Source organism: Drosophila elegans, unplaced genomic scaffold, assembly GCF_018152505.1.
Source record: "Drosophila elegans isolate 14027-0461.03 unplaced genomic scaffold, ASM1815250v1 contig_683, whole genome shotgun sequence".
NCBI classification, from domain to species: domain Eukaryota; kingdom Metazoa; phylum Arthropoda; class Insecta; order Diptera; family Drosophilidae; genus Drosophila; species Drosophila elegans.
The window spans coordinates 168,928-187,901 of NW_024546040.1; the positions used below are offsets into that span (position 1 = coordinate 168,928).

Sequence of the window (18,974 nt, forward strand, 5' to 3'; positions counted from 1 at the left end):
TTTATCTTTGACCTATAATGAAATTATATTAGCCGGTGATCTTAACAGTAATATGTTATTTTCAGCAAGTCAGAGATTCAGATGTTTCGAGAATACCCAATATGTCATATGGACATAACCGTAATGTTTCACCAAAAATCCCAACCATTTTGCAAGGATGTGCTCTGTGGAACTACTGTATCATTGGTTGTCTTTGTATAGTATCGATAGTATCGAATATTTTATTAAGTTACATCATTAATTTATTATTTCATTTTATTTATTTATCTAACAAGGCCAAAAAATATTTTCAGGAATGGATACCAATGCTGAATTAACGTTCATTGATATATTGACGTTTATAACAGATGAACTTCTGCAAGCATACCGATGCAGTAATGGAGAATTAGAAAAAGTTAAGGCATTTACCGACTATCTTGAACGCTGGAAAGACGACATCTCCATTGCAAAACTCAAGGCTGTCAATGTTCAGTTTGAGTCTGGTAAGCGTTCTAAAAATTACTTTGAGTTTCTATGTAAGTGTTTTTTATATAAGTGTTTAATTAATAGATTTGGATTGGTTTAATGTTTGTCGTCCATTATCGTTGAAGGAACTACACGGAAAAGTTATTGTTCTAGACTTTTTTACATATTGTTGCATTAATTGTATGCATGTTTTGCCTGAGCTGCACAATCTGGAAGATAAGTTTCCCATAGAAAGTGGGCTTTTAGTAATAGGTGTTCACAGTCCAAAGTTTGAAAATGAAAAAGTTACGGCAAACCTTCTGTCCGCTGTTGAACGATATGGAATCACACATCCCATTGTTAACGATTCTCGGTGTACAATGTGGCGTGCTCTTGGCATACGCTGCTGGCCATCCTTGTTGGTTTTAAGCCCGACAGGCATACCCATGCTATTATTAATGGGCGAGGGGCATGCAAATTTTCTAGAGGAATTCGTTGGTGCTGCGTTATCATTTTTCAAACGTCTTGGGAAAATCGACAACTGCAGCTTACCCATTAAATTAACCAGTAACTGTCAGCCGGCGTCAAACTTACTTTTTCCTGCAAAGATTGCCAGAAGCCCACTGGGACGGTATGCGATCGCTGATACTGGGAACAACCGGGTTCTGGTCGTGTCCAGCAGGGGCTTGGTACAACACAAGATTGGAGGACACCAGCCGGGTTTTGTTGACGGTATTTTAACGGCAGCGCGGTTTAACAACCCTCAAGGACTAGTGTTCATTGATGAAAATGCTTTGATAGTTGCGGACACCAAAAATCACGCCCTCCGTAAGATCTCCTTAACCAGTGGAATGGTGGAAACTCTTGCTGGAACTGGCCTTCAAGGAAACGATCGGATTGGGGGTCGTCTAGGCCATTTGCAGCCTCTATCATCGCCTTGGGATGTTGCTATATTTCGAACGCGCGACATGGACATGTCTTTTCATCTTGATGAACGTAACGTGCCTGAAAAAACAATTGTGCTTATATCTATGGCTGGCACCCATCAGATTTGGGGCTATTTTCCAGAAGGCATTATTTGGTGGAAATTCCGAAAATTTGAGCCTCTGTGCTGTGTCTCATTGATTGGAAATGGTTTGGAGGAAAACCGTAATAATTCTTACCCACAGAATGCTGCATTCGCACAACCATCAGGTTTGGCCATGGCAAAAGACGTTTTGTACATAGCCGACAGCGAAAGCTCTAGTATACGTAAAGCTTCTATGATAGACGGAAAGGTTATGCCTGTAGTTGGAGGGGATCGTAACCCACTGGTAAGTTATTTGCTTGCGATTAAGCTAAAAAACGATAATTTAATTTAAAACCCAACATTTTTTTAGAACTTATTTGCGTTTGGCGACATTGATGGAAAACTTTTCAACGCAAAACTTCAGCACCCTTTAGGATTAACTTACAATGATACCAATAACAGGCTCTATGTGGCTGACACTTATAATCATAAGATCAAAGTTATTGACACCCTTTCAAACAATGTTACCACTTTACAAATCAAGGGTCAAGATGGTTCCCTGTTAAATTTTAATGAGCCGGCCGGACTGTGCTTGGACGCCGACGGGCAAAATTTGTTGGTGGCTGATACCAACAACCACTCAATACTATTAATAGATCTTGTAACGCTAAGATCTCAATCATTTTCTTTAGATTTTAGTCAAATTGCGTCGACTAGTGAAACTGATGCGCCGCAATGTTTATTAAAAAACCTTGGGAATCAATTAGTTAGGACTTTGCCACTGCATTTTCTTAAAACGAGCTCTATTAATTTTAGACTTCGCCTTTCGCCGGAGCTTAATTTTACTAAAGAAGCTTCTCAGAAGTGGATACTAAAAACAGTCGGCCAATTCGTAAAGGTTAATCCATCTTCTGGAACTCTAATTAATGGAATGTGTAATTTGGAGGTTCAGAATGTGCAAAGTGATTATTTGAGTGAACACAGTGAAATATTTACAATTGAATTTATATTGAATTTATGTAACTCAAATTGTTGTCTTATAAAGCGAATTTATGTTTCTATAATAAGTGCTAAAACTATTGAAGATTATATACCTATACACGATGTAGATATTCAAATTGACTAGTAAACATACATAGATTAAATATTAACAAGTTTTGCATTAATAATTCTTTTAGATGGTGTTCTAGTTAAGAAGCCAGAATTTTTGCATTTTTTTAAAATGCAAAAAAATTAAGAACATTTTTAATATACCACTATTTAAATTTTTCATTGACATTTGAAGATAATAAAAAAAAATAAAAAAAAAACAAAAAAGCGAGATATAGGCCGGTGGGGCATTAAAAGAATCGGTGCGTCCAGGTTGACATGATTTCAACCATCGAAAAAAATCAATCAAACAAATTCTTCATTAGTAAAGATGCCGCTATCGGGTTGACCACAAAAAAATATATACATATATATAAATAACAAAAAAGCGTGTACTTAAAAAAAAGATAGAGAGATATATGTCAACCACCTCAAAAAAGTAGTTTTGAGGTACACTTGTTTAGAAAACAATTCTAATGGCTCAGACGCCACGTAAAAAAATTGGTTGTGTCTGCGAAAATAATTAAAAAAAAATTTTAAAGTAATTTTAAAAATAAATGCTAAAAAAAATTCGTTTACTTTTCTTATTTCTAGACCGGAATACCGCCTTAATGCGGTTAAAATTTAAATTAAGAATGAATGCTTTTTAAGGTAAGCTGGAGTTTGTACCAATAAAAGCATTCTCAAGGACACTAGGCAAGATTGACATATTTGTGAACTTGCAGAGATAACACAAGTTTTGTTAAACGTTTTTAAAGAGAATCATACATTTTCTTCCATGTACAGTAAATAAACGGTGTTTTAACCGGTATTGAACTTAAAATTATAAGTTAAAATTTAATACTTGTGACTGCAGTAGTTCCAAACGATTTATTTTGCGAAACTTGTGAAGAAACTTTTCGAAAGCAAGACGACGAAAAGGAGTGGTTACAATGTCGTTCGATTGATCACTAACTTTAATATTTCAATAATTTCTCTTAGAACCTAACTTATGCTAAGGTGGCGAGAGACGGGGCGAACTCGCAAGAGCGAACGGACGAAAGCTTTATTGGCTCCTGCTCTCGCCCTACAACTAGTGATTTCAAATACAAGCGCCAAGTGCGCAAACTCCGCCCCCTCTGAAGGGACGACGTCCTTCAGCCCAGAACGGGCAACAGGGCCAGTCGGTGGACAGCTCGCTGATACTCCCCCTCCTGCATTCTGACGTCGGCGCCGGCGTGCACCGCTACCACACGGCTGGGGCGGAAGATTGTCTTCGGCGACGAAGACGACCGCTCGCATGACGATGTTGGGTTTCCCCTGGTGCCACTTGGACCGCTGCTGGAGGCTGGAGATGTACTCCTGGGACCATCGCTGCCAAAACCGCAGGTCATGTCAAACAGGTCAGGCAGATCTGGTCCGGGAGCGCCGCTGATGGTGGGGCCCAAAAAAGACCGCCGATGAGCAGGTAACCGGGGGTCAGGGCTTCGCCGTCGTTCGCGTCGTTGCTTAGAGCTCCGAGGGGCCTGGTGTAGAGCACGGCCTCCACGCTAGTGGGCACAGTTAGGAGCTCCTCCGCGGTCAAGAGGTCTTGGCCTACCATCCGAAGGAACAGGTGCTTTGCAGACTTTACACCAGCCTCCCATAGTCCGCCGAAGTGCGGTGCTCTGGGCGGTATGAACGCAAACTCGCATCCTTTTTTTGATGCGAATGTTTCGATACCGCCCTCCATGCTCCTCCAGACGGGCTCGGAACTCTCCCATGTGCCGATCTGCACCGACGAAGTTGGTGGCGTTGTCGCACCACACCTTCTCCGGAATCCCGCGACGACTCACGAACCTTTGAAATGCCAACAAGAACGCATCAGCGGTTAGGTTAGACACTAATTCTAAGTGGACCGCTTTGGACGCAAAACAGACGAACAAGGCCACGTACGACTTGTACGGTGGCTTACCAGTGCTAAAGGGACCACAAAAATCAACGCCACAAATATTGAAGGGAGGCAAGTTTCCTATAATTTGCGTCAAGAGTTGCGGCTTACAGCGAAAGCAGCGCATGCACGACCGAACTGTTCGTCGGCAGACTTCTTGAGCATTAACTAACCAGATTTTCTCGCGCAGATGACTTACGAGAGCTAGTGGGCCAGCGTGACAGTTCGTAACGTGCAGATATGACACATAGGATCTGACGAAGTGTGAGCTTTTAGACAGCAACAACGGGGGTCAATAACCGACCCCCCACTAGTAGCAATGTCGAGGAGCACCAATCAATTTATTTTCCTGAAGAAAAGGGTTTAACTTTTGAATATTCGTTGCTACCGGCTTATTTTTCCGAATTTTATTTATGTTGTCCCTGAATTCGTGAAATTGGATAACTTTGACAATTTTATCAAAAGCGAAATCCAGTTCTCTTGGCGAAATACTTTTTTCAAAGGGCTTCGACACCTTTCTGCACCTTTGAATAAAACGAAAAACCCACACGAACACTCTCAGAAGCTTCAGGTGCGACGAAAAGAACTCTATTTTCTGAAGCAAATAATTTGGGTCTCGGCTGACTACGAGAGCTATTACCGATTTGCGAAGCTCCATCGACATTACATCAGCCGGCAGTTCGAAATATTTATTTACAGGCCAATTTTTTTCTGAGTCTAGCAAGAACGAAGGCCCACCGAACCAAATGGACGTTGTAAGCTCCTCTACGCCACATCCTCGGGACACTATGTCTGCTGGGTTGACTTTCGTGGGAACGTGTCTCCAAATTGCTTTCTCCGACCACTCCTGATTTTCTGCAACCCGGTTCGAAACAAAACCCGACAACGACGAGGGATGGGTTTTAATCCAGTGTAAAGTGATCTCGGAGTCTGTCCACAGGAAAACATTCTCAATGGGAGAATTTAGCAATGGCCTGATACGATTATAGAGATCTGGTAAAAGGTGGGCTGCACACAGCTCAAGGCGAGGCAAAGTTTTCGTCTTGAGGGGAGCTACTTTCGATTTGGCGGTCAATAAAGACACTTTCAAACCTTCAGCAGTTTGAGTCCGAACGTAGATGCACGCTCCATACGCTCGCATGGAAGCGTCAGCGAAACCATGTATTTAAATCGGGCCTTGTGGATCTGTGTTGACGAATCGCGATACCTTAATTTTAGGCAGCTGCAGAAGCGTCGCTTTAAACGTCTCCCACGATATAAGCAACTGCATCGGCAGCGACTCGTCCCAATCTAATTTTCGAAGCCACAGTTCCTGCAACAACATATTTGCCTTTGTGACGAAAATACACAAGAGGCCAAGTGGGTAAAAAAGTAGAGCAGTCACAGACAAAATATTTCGCTTTGTCGCGCGAAGATCCAGGAAAGAGTCATACAACCGAAATTGAAAGTAATCTTTAACCGGTAACCAAACCACGCCAAGGGTCTTAGTTACGTCTGAGTCTGCCATAAGTGGCATTACAGCGCCATCAGATGTGGATAACTCTGGGCAGTTTGAAAACCACTTTGCCAATTTAAAGCCTGCCTCTTGCAAGACCTGAGAAACTTTGTCTCTAAGGCATTGCAGAACCTCAACGCATCCGGCGCCGGCCGTCAGCAAATCGTCAACATAAAAATCATTCTGAATAACCTTTGCGCCTTTTGGATGAGTTGCTTGCGCCATCTCTCCTAGCCGCATTAAACACCGAATCGCCAAAAAGGGTGCTGGCGAAGTTCCATATGTAACTGTGTTTAACCACTAACCATACAACATATAGACTGGTCATTTCATACGACGCATTTGGACACACAAATTCGGACCGCGGAAGGTCCACCGCTCTCACAGCAGCAGGTCCATGCACTTCGTGTGCGTTCGGGTTTTTTACTCTCTCATTCTTATTCTCATTTTTATGCTCGCGCACTCATTGCACGGGTTCAGTCGTTCAGTCGCAGAGAGGCGCTTTTTGAAGAAGGCTGCCCTGCGCTTGAATTCGTCTTTGTATGTATGCGTGATCATGCATTCTCATACACGGGAGCATGTGTGCGTTTATTTCATTTCGGCGCATCAAGAATATTTTGTCTTTTGCCACTTTTCAAACTTGGTACCCTAAGAATATGGGCGTATTTACTATTGGGTTATGATATAAATATTAATATTATATGTTATAATATATTTTTTTAATATTTCAGCATACATTTTATTTTTGTTTACAAATTCAAATCAGTGGTAGCAGTAAAATGTTTTACATATATGTATGTATTCGAATTTATAGAAATCAGTCCACTGAGATCGGAACAGGGCATATCGCAGTCGTGTCACTTGAAACACCGACTGCTCTTCAGTGGTTGAGAAAACTTCAAACTAAATAAATTCTTGTCGATGTTTTGCGAGCGGTTGGTGCCTGCATACCCTACCGACCGGCTTTTAGGACACTTGTTTTAAATGTTATGTTTAGTGATCTTTGGTTGATTTATTTTTTAATGATTCGCAGTGTTATTTTAATTGTCTTTAAACAAGTAATAAATAATAAAATACTTTTTATATTTTTGAAAATGTAAATGGAACAAATATAAAAATCCACATTTTTTTAATGATAATAATTTATTTTAATGATTATAATTTTAGATTTTAATTGTACCTTCGCAACCCTAACAGTTCAGCAAAGATTCGATTTCGCTAAAAGAGCACCCTTATGCATTAACTGCTTAAGAAAGGGTCACACTGTCAAAAAATGCAAATCGATGTAGAGTGTGCAATTCCTCACATCACACTTTGCTACACATATATGCCCCAAACACAAATCTCGCGTTGCCACCTCCTTCTCAGCCCACGCTAATGCAGGAGTCTCCATCCACGTCGCATGTTTTGCATGCGAATGCATCGGATCGAGTCATTCTTGCAACTGCTGTTGTGAGCGTCCAAACAAAAAGCGGCGAGTTTGTATTAGCTCGAGCGTTGCTCGACTCTGGTTCACAAATAAACTTTGTAACCGATGAGCTCGCTCAGAGGCTCAAAATTACAAGAGAGGACGTGTGCATGAGCTTGCGAGGCATTGGTGGAACTAATGCCCAAGCCACAAAAAAAATACACACTATTGTGAAGTCGCGAGTAGGGAACAGCCAATTGTCGTCCGATTTTTGGATTATGAAAAATATTTCTGGTTATCATCCGGATCAAGCGGTGAACACCAGCGGGTGGAGGGTGCCTGAAAATATTCAGCTGGCAGATCCATTCTTCTTCAATCCCCAAAAAATAGATATGCTTATCGGCGCTGAAACATTCTTTGAACTTTTACCTATTAGCCAGATAAAGCAGGGGCCTGAATTCCCCATCTTACAAAAGACAGTTCTCGGCTGGATGGTGTCAGGGAGATGTGCCTCTGAAAATAATAAAAATGCTGAAAAAATGGTACATCTCAGTTGCCAGGAGAAAGCGTTGGAGTCAATTGACACAACCCTGCAGAAATTTTGGTCTGTGGAGGACTTGTTGCCCAAGGCTAAAGTCCATACTCCTGAGCAACAACTCTGTCAACAACACTTTGGAAAAATACTCAAAGATTGTCGTCCGGTAGATTTTCGGTTCGTTTGCCGTTTACATCTGACCCAAATACTCTTGGTTCGTCATACGAAGTTGCGAAACGTAGATTTTTGTCGCTGGAAAGGAAATTGTCAAAGGACCCTTCGCTGAAGAAGATGTATATTGAATTCATGGAGGAATATGTTTCACTGGGCCACATGTCCTCCACCAATGACAAAATTCCGAATACTCCGCACTATTTCATTCCGCACCAATGCGTTTTACGGCCACAAAGTACTTCAACTAAGTTGAGAGTAGTTTTCGATGCATCGAGCCGTACTTCTACGCAGGTAGCGTTGAATGACATCTTGATGGTAGGCCCAACTATTCAAGAGGAGCTGTACTCGACTCTGCTTCGGTTTAGATTGCATAAGTTTGCCCTTGCGGCCGACGTCAAAAAGATGTATCGCCAAGTGATGGTGGACGAAGCTGATCGTAACTTCCAGCTCATAGTATGGAGACGAGATCCTTCTGAGTCCCTGAAAATCTTTAAGTTGAACAGCGTTACATATGGAACTTCGCCAGCACCTTTTTGGCGATTCGGTGTTTAATGCGGCTAGGAGAGATGGCGCAAGCAACTCATCCAAAAGCCGCAAAGGTTATTCAGAATGATTTTTATGTTGACGATTTGCTGACGGCCGGCGCCGGATGCGTTGAGGTTCTGCAATGCCTTAGAGACAAAGTTTCTCAGGTCTTGCAAGAGGCAGGCTTTGAATTGGCAAAGTGGTTTTCAAACTGCCCAGAGTTATCCACATCTGATGGCGCTGTAATGCCACTTATGGCAGACTCAGACGTAACTAAGACCCTTGGCGTGGTTTGGTTACCGGTTAAAGATTACTTTCAATTTCGGTTGTATGACTCTTTCCTGGATCTTCGCGCGACAAAGCGAAATATTTTGTCTGTGACTGCTCGACTTTTTTACCCACTTGGCCTCTTGTGTATTTTCGTCACAAAGGCAAATATGTTGTTGCAGGAACTGTGGCTTCGAAAATTAGATTGGGACGAGTCGCTGCCGATGCAGTTGCTTATATCGTGGGAGACGTTTAAAGCGACGCTTCTGCAGCTGCCTAAAATTAAGGTATCGCGATTCGTCAACACAGATCCACAAGACCCGATTCAAATACATGGTTTCGCTGACGCTTCCATGCGAGCGTATGGAGCGTGCATCTACGTTCGGACTAAAACTGCTGAAGGTTTGAAAGTGTCTTTATTGACCGCCAAATCAAAAGTAGCTCCCCTCAAGACGAAAACTTTGCCTCGCCTTGAGCTGTGTGCAGCTCACCTTTTAGCAGATCTCTCACACGAAAATCAACCCAGCAGACAAAGTGTCCCGAGGATGTGATGTAGAGGAGCTTACAACGGCCATTTCTGAAAATAATTGGCCTGTAAATAGACATTTCGAACTGCCGGCTGATGTAGTGTCGATGGAGCTACGCAAATAGCTCTCGTAGTCAGCCCAGAGCCACATTTTGTGCATCATACCTGTACGTTACGAATTGTCACGCTGGCCCACGAGCTCTCGTAAGTCGTCTGCGCGAGAATATATGGCTAGTTAATGCTCAAGGAGTCTTCCGACGAACAGTTCGGTCGTGCATGCGTTGCTTACGTTGCAATCCGCAACCCTTGACGCAAATTATGGGAAACTTGCCAGCAAATAGACTTCGAGACTCTCCGCCCGTTCAATATTTGTGGCGTTGATTTTTGTGGTCCCTTCAGCACAACGTATCGATCCGTGGTAAGCCACCGTATAAGTCGTACGTGGCCTTGTTCTTCTGTTTTGCATCCAAAGCGGTCCACTTAGAATTAGTGTCTGACCTAACCACTGATGCGTTCTTGTTGGCATTTCTAAGGTTCGTGAGTCCTAGCGGAAAAAGTGTGGTGCGACAACGCCACCAACTTCGTCGGCGCTGATCGGTACATGAGGGAGTTCCGAGCCCGTCTGGAGGAGCAGGGGCGGTATCGAAACAATCGCATCAAAAAAAAAGGATGCGAGCTTGCGTTCATACCGCCCAGAGCCCCGCTCTGCGGCGAACTATGGGAGGCAGGTGTGAAGTCTGCAAAGAACCTGTTCCAAACTCTCCTCACCAGCGTGGAGGCCGTGCTCAACTCCAGACCCCTCGGTGCTCTAAGCAGCGACCCGAACGACGGCGAAACCCTGATCCCCGGTTATCTGCTAATCGGCGGCCCTCTTCTGGCCCCACCATCAGCGGCGCTCCCGGACCAGATCAGCCTGATCTGCTTGCGACGAAAGCGAGTGGTTTCGATGAACTTCAAATGATCACTAAATTATAATTTTTCTTAGAGCCTAACTTATGCTAAGGTGGCGAGAGACGGGGCGAATTCGCAAGAGCGAAGGTTCGAAAGTTTTATTAGCTCCCGCTCTCGTCCTACAACTAGTGATTTCAAATACAAGCGCCAAGTGCGGAAACAATAAGCAATAACACACAAAATTAAAATTTCAAAAATTTTATACCCGTTGTATATACATATTGTATTCGTTGAAAAGTATATTTATTGATTTATAGTTAACAATGAACTGCTAACTCACACCTATATGCTAAAATAAGTCTAATTCAAATAACTAAATATTACTAGATTCCATAAAAGCATAAATGTTTGATGATAACCGATCAATAGTATTTTCGAAAGATATTATGAGATATACTGCATTATAATTTGAACAAAGCACCCGAAAGGGCTCATGAAGGGCAAAGTTGGATCTACAAATTGGCAAGTGAATAGGGCGAAAATTTAAATCTTGAGGGATCAGCGATGTCAATATAGCTAAGGAGGAGGCCAGAGTTCACCTCACCTATGAGAAGCGTATGCAAAAAAATTACTCCGATGCACATTCTACGATGTTTTAAAGACTTTACATTAATTAACATTAACCTTGAAGAGTAAGGTGGCAAACGCCTCACCGGGTCCCAATTCAGCTGTCGAAGAGTATTAATTTTGTTGATCAATATATTCAGGGCTCCATACACATGCGCAGTATTCCAAAATAGGGCGAACTATGGAAATGTAAAGAGTCTTTGTTGTATACGGGTCGTCAAATTCCTTGCCCAACGTTTTATGAAGGCTAAAACACTTTTAGCTTTACCAATGATGACAGAAATATGGCTTTTAAACATAACTTGCTATCAAATAGGACACCTAGATCAGTTACTTGCGTAATACGTTCTAAAGTAGAGTTTCCAAGATGGTAAGAGTGTATGTGGGCTGAAGCCTGGTAAAAGGACATATATTTGCATTTGCCGTGGTTGAGAAGCAACAAATTGTTGAAACACCATAATTGTACTTGTTCAATGTCCGACTGTACGCGAAGGTATGACATTTGGTCAGAGAATTATATGCAAATTTTTACGTCGTTCGCATACATTAGAGTAGAGGTAAATGACACTACTTTTGGAAGATCATTAATAAAAAGAAAGAAAGACGGAGGAAATTATTAAAGAGAACGCGTTGAGTTCTGTTTGAAAGATAGTCCAAAATCCAGTTAAGTAAACTAGGAGGAAAACCAAGAAAAGATAGTTTATGAAGGAGAAATCTGTGGATTGCTGAATCAAATGCCTTGCTGAAGTCAGTAAAAATAACGTCAGTTTGGCATTTATTTAGATTAGTAGTAGTCGACCGATGTTTTACATAGCCATGCTGTGCGGGAGAAATGATGGAGGCACACATATGTTGAAGTTGACAAGTGACCAGCTGTTCAAAAAGCTTAGGTATGGCAGAAAGTTTGGCTATACCACGATAATTTTCGACATCGGACCTTGAGTCTTTTTTATGAATTGGAATAATAAAAGATTCATTCCAAATTCTCTGGAACTCTGAAGATAATAAAGATAAGTTAAATAGAAAAGTGATTGTCCAAGACAAAACTTCGGACAGTTTCTTAAGACACAGCTAGGAATTTTATCGGGGCCCGCAAAATAGGAAGTTTGCAGCGACAGAAGGGCTTTAAGAACATCGCTAACTTCAAATTGAGGAATAAAAATATTATTGATGCTGGGCAGATCATAAGGGTAGGGAGTGGAGAAGTCATAGGATTGTAGAGAGTAGGTTGACTAAAAAAAGTTTGCAAAAAGATTAAAAATGTCTAAAGATGATGATTCAGTTCGGTTGTGTAAATACATAGTTGAGGGATACGCATTTGATTTTCTTTTTGAGTTTACAAAGGAGTAAAAACTTTTCGGATCATTACGAATGTTTTCTCTACATTGAGCGATGTAGCATTCATAAGAAAGTTATATATTTTTGAGGTAAGACAAGTTCCTACTGAACCATGGGGGCTTAGATGTGTCACTTACTGATACCTCAGGAACGAAAAAATTGATCGACGACTGCATGTCAAGTTAAACGAGGACACTGAAGCCTCTAGATCATTTCATGATTTTAAGAAGGACCAATCAGTTAGTTTCTGAAATGGGTCTAACAAGTTCCCATGATAAAATTTCTAGCTTTACGGCGCGTACTATCCTTGCCTGGATAGACTTCGAATTTGGGCGGAGTCCAGATTCAAAGCGGCGGGGAGTGTGATTGAAGCCTTGATGATCGCCATGTCCCCAGTACCAACGTTCTTCCTCTCCGTTTACCACTGTTGAAGTGTTGTGAAGCCTGCTTTTCCAGAAGTCTTGCAGCGTTGCCAAACAGCTGGCAAGTTCGCCATGTATTGATCAGTTTTTTTGTGACGTTGATTACAACATTTTTGACAAGCAAAGAAATGCGATGATGTTTCGGCACAATAATTATATGCTTGACTTCCTCCGTAGTAGCGAGTTTGATAGGCGTCCACCTGCACTAAGCACTTTCTCGCAAGCCATGGGTGAGAGGGTTCGAAGTGTTGAAGAATGTGCGACAGGTTTTTCCTTTTGCAAAAGGTGAAGATCGGATGAGAAGCTTCCTTGGGCCTGTCTCAGACAACAAATGAATAGTGAGTGTGAAGTTTAACGGAATTGGTTTCAGCTATCTGCTTCTATCAATAATATACAAGTTACACACACGCACGTCTCCTATCGATATCGGAATAGGCACAATGAAGCAGAATAGTCGGTTTTACTAAACTGGCATTCAATCGGGGACGCTTCAGATTCAATTCGGCTGGATAAAGAGGACTATTTTAGCCCATCCGTTATGGGCGTGTAAATAATTATGTTCAGATTGCTGTCACAATGCAGCTTTAAAGCAAGCACATCGTTGCGGTAAAGCCAATGTACACCCTTGGCGATAAAGGTTATTAGATTTAATGGAGTGTGCAACAACCTCGAAAGCACAACTGTGGAATTGCACCAAGCATGCACAGTTACATTTTGGTGATGTAAGCCTTCCTTTACGGCTCGGGAAACGCGAGTCAGCTTAAATGCGCTACGCGTGTTTTGGCTGCCATAAGAGATACCAAGCTGGCGCTGTCTGCATTGCTTACATGACTGTATACAACAGCAACATACGCATTTATAGATGCTTCTGAAAATTCATGTAATTCAATTCGCTGTACCGTGGAATCCGTAGGTGTGTGATATGGTTTACATCGTCGCAAAAGGTCAGGCAGTTTCGGCCGATCGCGTAGTCTCTACCTTGGTGGGAATAGGCTTAAGTAAGTCAAAACTGGAAAGAATGGAGTGGCTTCTTCGGCCATGTAGCGGTCTATCTCTTCAGGCTAGGTTGCGACCATTGTACTTCCGACGTTAAATTGGGGAATAACTGGCTGGGAAACGGCTTGTGATTCATCTCTTAAAAGGGTAGAAACGTGCATATTAATGGCGCTTAGGAAGATACTGGGGGTGATGTTGCACCATTATGTCGAAAATCGCGTATCGTTTCAGGACAGGGGAGCGCCGACGGTAACGGAGACAAATTGTAGCTTTTCAAATCAATACATAGATCGCTTGCTTAATCACACGAACCGTCTGGCTAGACGTCTTGCTACACCGTTGGGACGACAACGTCTTCGCAGATAGCACCCGGCGGACCAGAATACTGACAAATGACCTGCCCGAGAGCACCTAAAACCCAAATATTTGTGATTTTGAAACACTCCTTAATAACATACACGAAGACAAGGTCCAATTTTGTGTGGCGTGTTAAAATATATAATTGCCTTCTGGGATTATTACTGTGGTCGAGGGAGTCGCGTCCCGGGTAGGCACGCAAGTTGCTGGCTGAGCTCGACGGATTTTGGTTGAGTTCTTTGGAAACCACTCTCTCACCTACATAACGACAATAAATTTAACGTGCCTAAAGAAAAAGGGTAGAAATCGTCCAGTTCGTTTTGTCATCTGTCGTCTCCGCCGACGAGCTCTCCAAGTAGCTAGCTCGAGTGCTTAATCGAATTTCGATCGGCAACGTGTGGCTGTTTAAGCCTGTCCCTTTATATGTTCGGTATGCCAATGGATCACCGCCGGCCACTGCAATTCGGTACCCTAATGTCATTGTTCTCAGTTAAAAAATATGTTATCGTTCTTGACCCGTATTTTTCCATGTGCGCCAGCCTAGTAAACTTTTACCATGACGTCGTTGATTTTTTTTGAAAATGATTTAATTTAAGAAAGTTGTGCATTTTTATTAACAATTAATTATCAGAATAATAGAAGCTTCGGACCCGATTATATTGTTGCTTGTTTTCGGTACAATTCCAATAGGCTTTTAAGAACAGTAATAGCATTGTCAATTGAACTTTACATCGCGAATCTCTCTAGTCTATACTCGTTTATTTAACATCAGAAAATTTTAATAATCAAAACTAAATTGCACAAAAACGCTTCTATCGGGGACCAAAGATAAATTATTTAGAACTCACTCACTCTTTTGGAGACAGCAGTGATTAAGGTCTTCCCACGCTGATGCTAGAAAAAGATTGCTGTTGAGTAAATAAAATGGCGAAACAAAGCATTCTATCTTAATTCCACGATGATGTTTACTGGTAAACTGGAGGGAATAAAATGTTTGCTAATGAAAATTATAACAACCTGATTTCAGGTTATGTTGCTCGTCTTGTATTATGTATGTGTATGTAACCCTGAGTAGACATATATTTAATATTGGTAAACAATATTAGCATTTATATTATGTTCGGGAGCTGGGTAACAAGGGGGATCATATATAAAAACAAGAATGAAAGCAAACTTCGGCAAGCCGAAGTTCATATACCCTTGCAGCTATTGTAAGAATTAAACATTTTTGAAAACATTAAAATTATGATTTACTTGCGTATATGTTTAAAAACATTAAAGCTATGATGATAAGCAGCTCAATTATTTGATAGTTATTTTATATATTTTTATTATTTCTATGGGAGCTATATGATATAGTCGTCTGATTTTAATAAAATTTAAACCGTAATTCTATAATATTTAACCATTACTATATGTCGAAGAACTAAAAAAAAATTTTAAAACAGCAAAGTTATAATTATTTCTTATTTATTTTTCCGATTGTTCCTATGGTCGTCCGATTTTGATGAAATTTAAACTGTAATTCTGAAGTATTTAACCAATACTATATGTCAAAGAACTAAAAAAATTAAAAAACAGCAACGTTATACTTTCTTTTTATTTATATTTTTGATTGTGCCTATGGGTGCTATATGCTATAGTCGTCCGATCCGGCTCGTTCCAAATTATATACTACCTTAAATACTACTTTTTGGAAAGTTTCATACAGATAGCTTTAAAACTGAGAGACTAGTTTGCGTAGAAACAGAAGAACAGACGGACGAACAGACGGACTAGATCGACTCGCCTAGTGATGCTGATCAAGAATATATATACTTTATAGTGTCGAAAATGTCTCCTTCACTGCGTTGCAAACTTCTGACTGAAATTATAATACCCTCTGCAAGGGTATAACAAATAAAAGCTGTATATATACATAAATAGCACATCCTAAAGCATACGCCATATAGGGCATGTCATTGTGTGTAGAATACATAAGTAGAAATATTGTACATCGCGTAAAGCCTATACTAAATTTGAGAACTTGTTTTGGGTAAACTAAATAAATTCATACATTGATTTGGGGGCTGATCTACGTTAGCCTGGGCCTGCACTTTTTTTACGTGGCAATGATGGAGTCTGTTGCTGGATTAGAAAAGCTTTTTTTAGCGCCTCATTGTTGCAGTTAATAATAAAAAAAAAGTAATGGGCCATGAGAACTAACTTGAGGAAGTCCGGAATTCGCTTTAAAGGATTAAAAAGCAAACCTATTGACTTCCACATGTAAGGTTGGATTCACCAGATATGATAGGATCCACTTCAGAAATGTTTAGGGAAATCCAAGCCTGGAAAGTTTTGCAAGCAAAGCTGAGTGATAAACCTTGTCAAAGGCCTTAGCAAATTCTATATTAACTGTGTCCACCTGCGAATAAAACTCAAAAGCTTGTATGCAATGTTTGGAGAAAATAGCTAAGTTCAAGGTCGTAGACCGACCAGGCATAAATCCATGCTGATTCGGGACAATATAGGTACCTATATGGAAGGAATTTTTCAACTTTAATTCTATCGAACAGTTTTGCAAAGATGCTTATTTTAGCAATAGGCAGTATTTGAGAAAGAATGAACACACCCCATCTATGTCAGGCTTAGCGGAACTGTCAATGTAATCTATTTCTATTCAGAAATATCATCGTCAGTTATATAAAAAGACAATGCTACATATTTTATATATTATATAATTATATATATACATATATGTGAGGTTTTTATTTATTAAGTAGGTTATAATTTAAAAGTGTATCGTACACACCTAGACGGTGTACGATACAGTTTTTGGTAGTATGTAAGGTTATAGGTGTAAGCGACGCATAATGGATAATAAATATTAAGTTGAAACCGAATATTAAGCCGTAGTTAAGTTCCAAACCCAAGTGGCAACGCCAGCCGATATTTAGTGAGTAATAGAAAATACTCGAAATTAAGGAATATACCAGAAATCCCGAAAGCGAGAATAGGGGAGCGTGGGGAAGGTGGTCATACACCGATCGAGCGAGTACTCTTTTGTTTCGGAATGGTAAGACGGGGCGGACGTGTCTCCCGCAGTAATTTTCCGTGTAATCCAAGTTACGCCTCGACCGCGCGACGGCACGCGACCGGTGAATAAGTGGGCTGATCAGTGTTTTGAGGTTAGTGTACATAATATTCCTCTCCGTTAAGTAAAGACGGTGTAGCGGACTCGTAGGAGGATAGTAGATAAAAGAAAAATACTCTAGAACAAAAATTAAGAGAAGAAGTAAAAGGTGAAATCCCCCGTTTGTGATTATTTTTATTCGTAGTATCCTAGCTTCCTTCCCCGTAGTATTTGAGACCTGTATGCGGACATCCGTCCCGTCTGGTCTAGTATCCTAGCTTCCCTCTTTGTAGTATTTGAGATCTGTACGCGGACATCCGGCCCGTCTGTTCTAGTATCCTAGCTTCCCTCTTTGTAGTATTTGAGACCTGTACGCGGACACCCGGCCCGTCTGGTCTAGTATCATAGATTCCCCCCTCGTAGCGCATGCGACCGGCACGCGGACATCCGGCCCGTCTGGTCTAGTACCCTAGCTTTCCTCCTCGTAGCGCATGTGACCGGGACGCGGACACCCGGCAAGACTGGTCTAGTACCATAGCTTTCCTCCTCGTAGTGCATGTGACCTGCGCGCGGACATCATTCCCGACTGGTCAATCATACCGCCATCCTTTTCCCTTCAATCCCCCCACGTCCGACAAATTCTACACAGCTTGGTCTCGCCCGATGGTCCAGCCCGGTGTATTTTTGGCTTCCGATACGTCGAAAACGACTTGCGCGTGACGTCACCCACCGATCCCACTCTCGCGAAATAGTGTCCCGGCTTGGCCTCGCCCGAAGGTCCAGCTCGGTGGATTTTTGACCTCCGATACGTGGAAAACGACTTGTGCGTGACGTCTCCTGCCGGCCCCACTCTCGCGAAATAGTGTCCTGGCTTGGCCTCGCCCGAAGAACCAGCCCGGTGGATTTTGGCCTCCGGCACGCGGAAAACGACTTACGTGTCCCAATCGCGGAAGTGACCAGTGGGATCACCCGGCGTTCCCACCATCGTGAAATCGTTCGCCTGGCTTGGCCTCGCCCCTCGCGTCCATGAGTACCTTCGGCGTGACCCCCCCATACGACTCATTCACTCGTTGAATAAAACTCTCTAGTCCGGTGTTTCGGTGACTTACAAATTTCTTGTAAAGGACTCCTGGATCTGACTGAGATCTGTACCCCGGCCAGAGAGCATCCTTACAAGTGGCGCCCAAGCAGGGACACCGAGACTAGCTAAAGACCCACTGAAGAAAAAGAAGGGAAGAGTCACCCGAACCGCTCGCATCCGATCTCAAGAAGGACCTAGAAGACTTGAGAAGAAAGTTTTTTTTTTTTTTTTTTATTAACTTTGCTTTATATATTGAATCTTCTCTTAGCTTTGAGACTAACTATAAGTTTTCGAATCTTAAAAGTTAAACATTAACTAACAGTGGACTGTAATTTTGGTTGCGCGTCCCTCAAGTTGGTCGCTGGGTAGGTAAGTCATTGCGACGAAGACGGGATTGGTTGCACAACCTTGTTAGACCTCTTGCAAGGTGGTTGGGGTGCAAAGATAGCTTGGTGAGGTACTTATCCTTTTGTTCTGCAATAACTGCTTTGACTGGTGGGATGTTCAAGTCACGATGTATGTTTTCGTTGCGAACGTACCACTGTGCCCCGGTGATCGTTCTCAGGATTTTTGATTGAGCCCTCTGGATTATGTCGATGTTGCTATTGCTAGCATACCCCCATAACTGGGAGCCGTACGTCCATATAGGCTTTAGTACTGAGTTGTACAGCAGGACTTTGTAGTCTAAGCTAAGGGAAGATCGAGCGTTGATGAGCCAGTGTAGGCTACTGGCTTTCAACTTTAAGTGTGTTCTTTTGGCTTCAATGTG

At 41.9% G+C, this 18,974-nt stretch overlaps 1 protein-coding gene across 2 annotated transcripts; it reads left to right on the top strand.

Moving 5' to 3' along the window:
- Nucleotides 1-214: 214 nt before the first annotated feature.
- Nucleotides 215-2,604, top strand: LOC108141810 (NHL repeat-containing protein 2). 2 transcript variants are annotated; one of them, XM_017265386.2, is made up of 3 exons: nucleotides 215-482; nucleotides 550-1,757; nucleotides 1,824-2,604. In XM_017265386.2, exons 1-3 carry the CDS (start codon nucleotides 296-298, stop codon nucleotides 2,577-2,579), a joined length of 2,151 nt encoding a protein of 716 aa, XP_017120875.1. In that variant the 5' UTR covers nucleotides 215-295; the 3' UTR covers nucleotides 2,580-2,604. The 2 variants fall into 2 exon arrangements, with proteins under 2 accessions (XP_017120875.1, XP_017120883.1); XM_017265394.2 differs by having other exon boundaries at nucleotides 391-482; nucleotides 536-1,757.
- The last annotated feature ends 16,370 nt before the right edge of the window (nucleotides 2,605-18,974 follow it).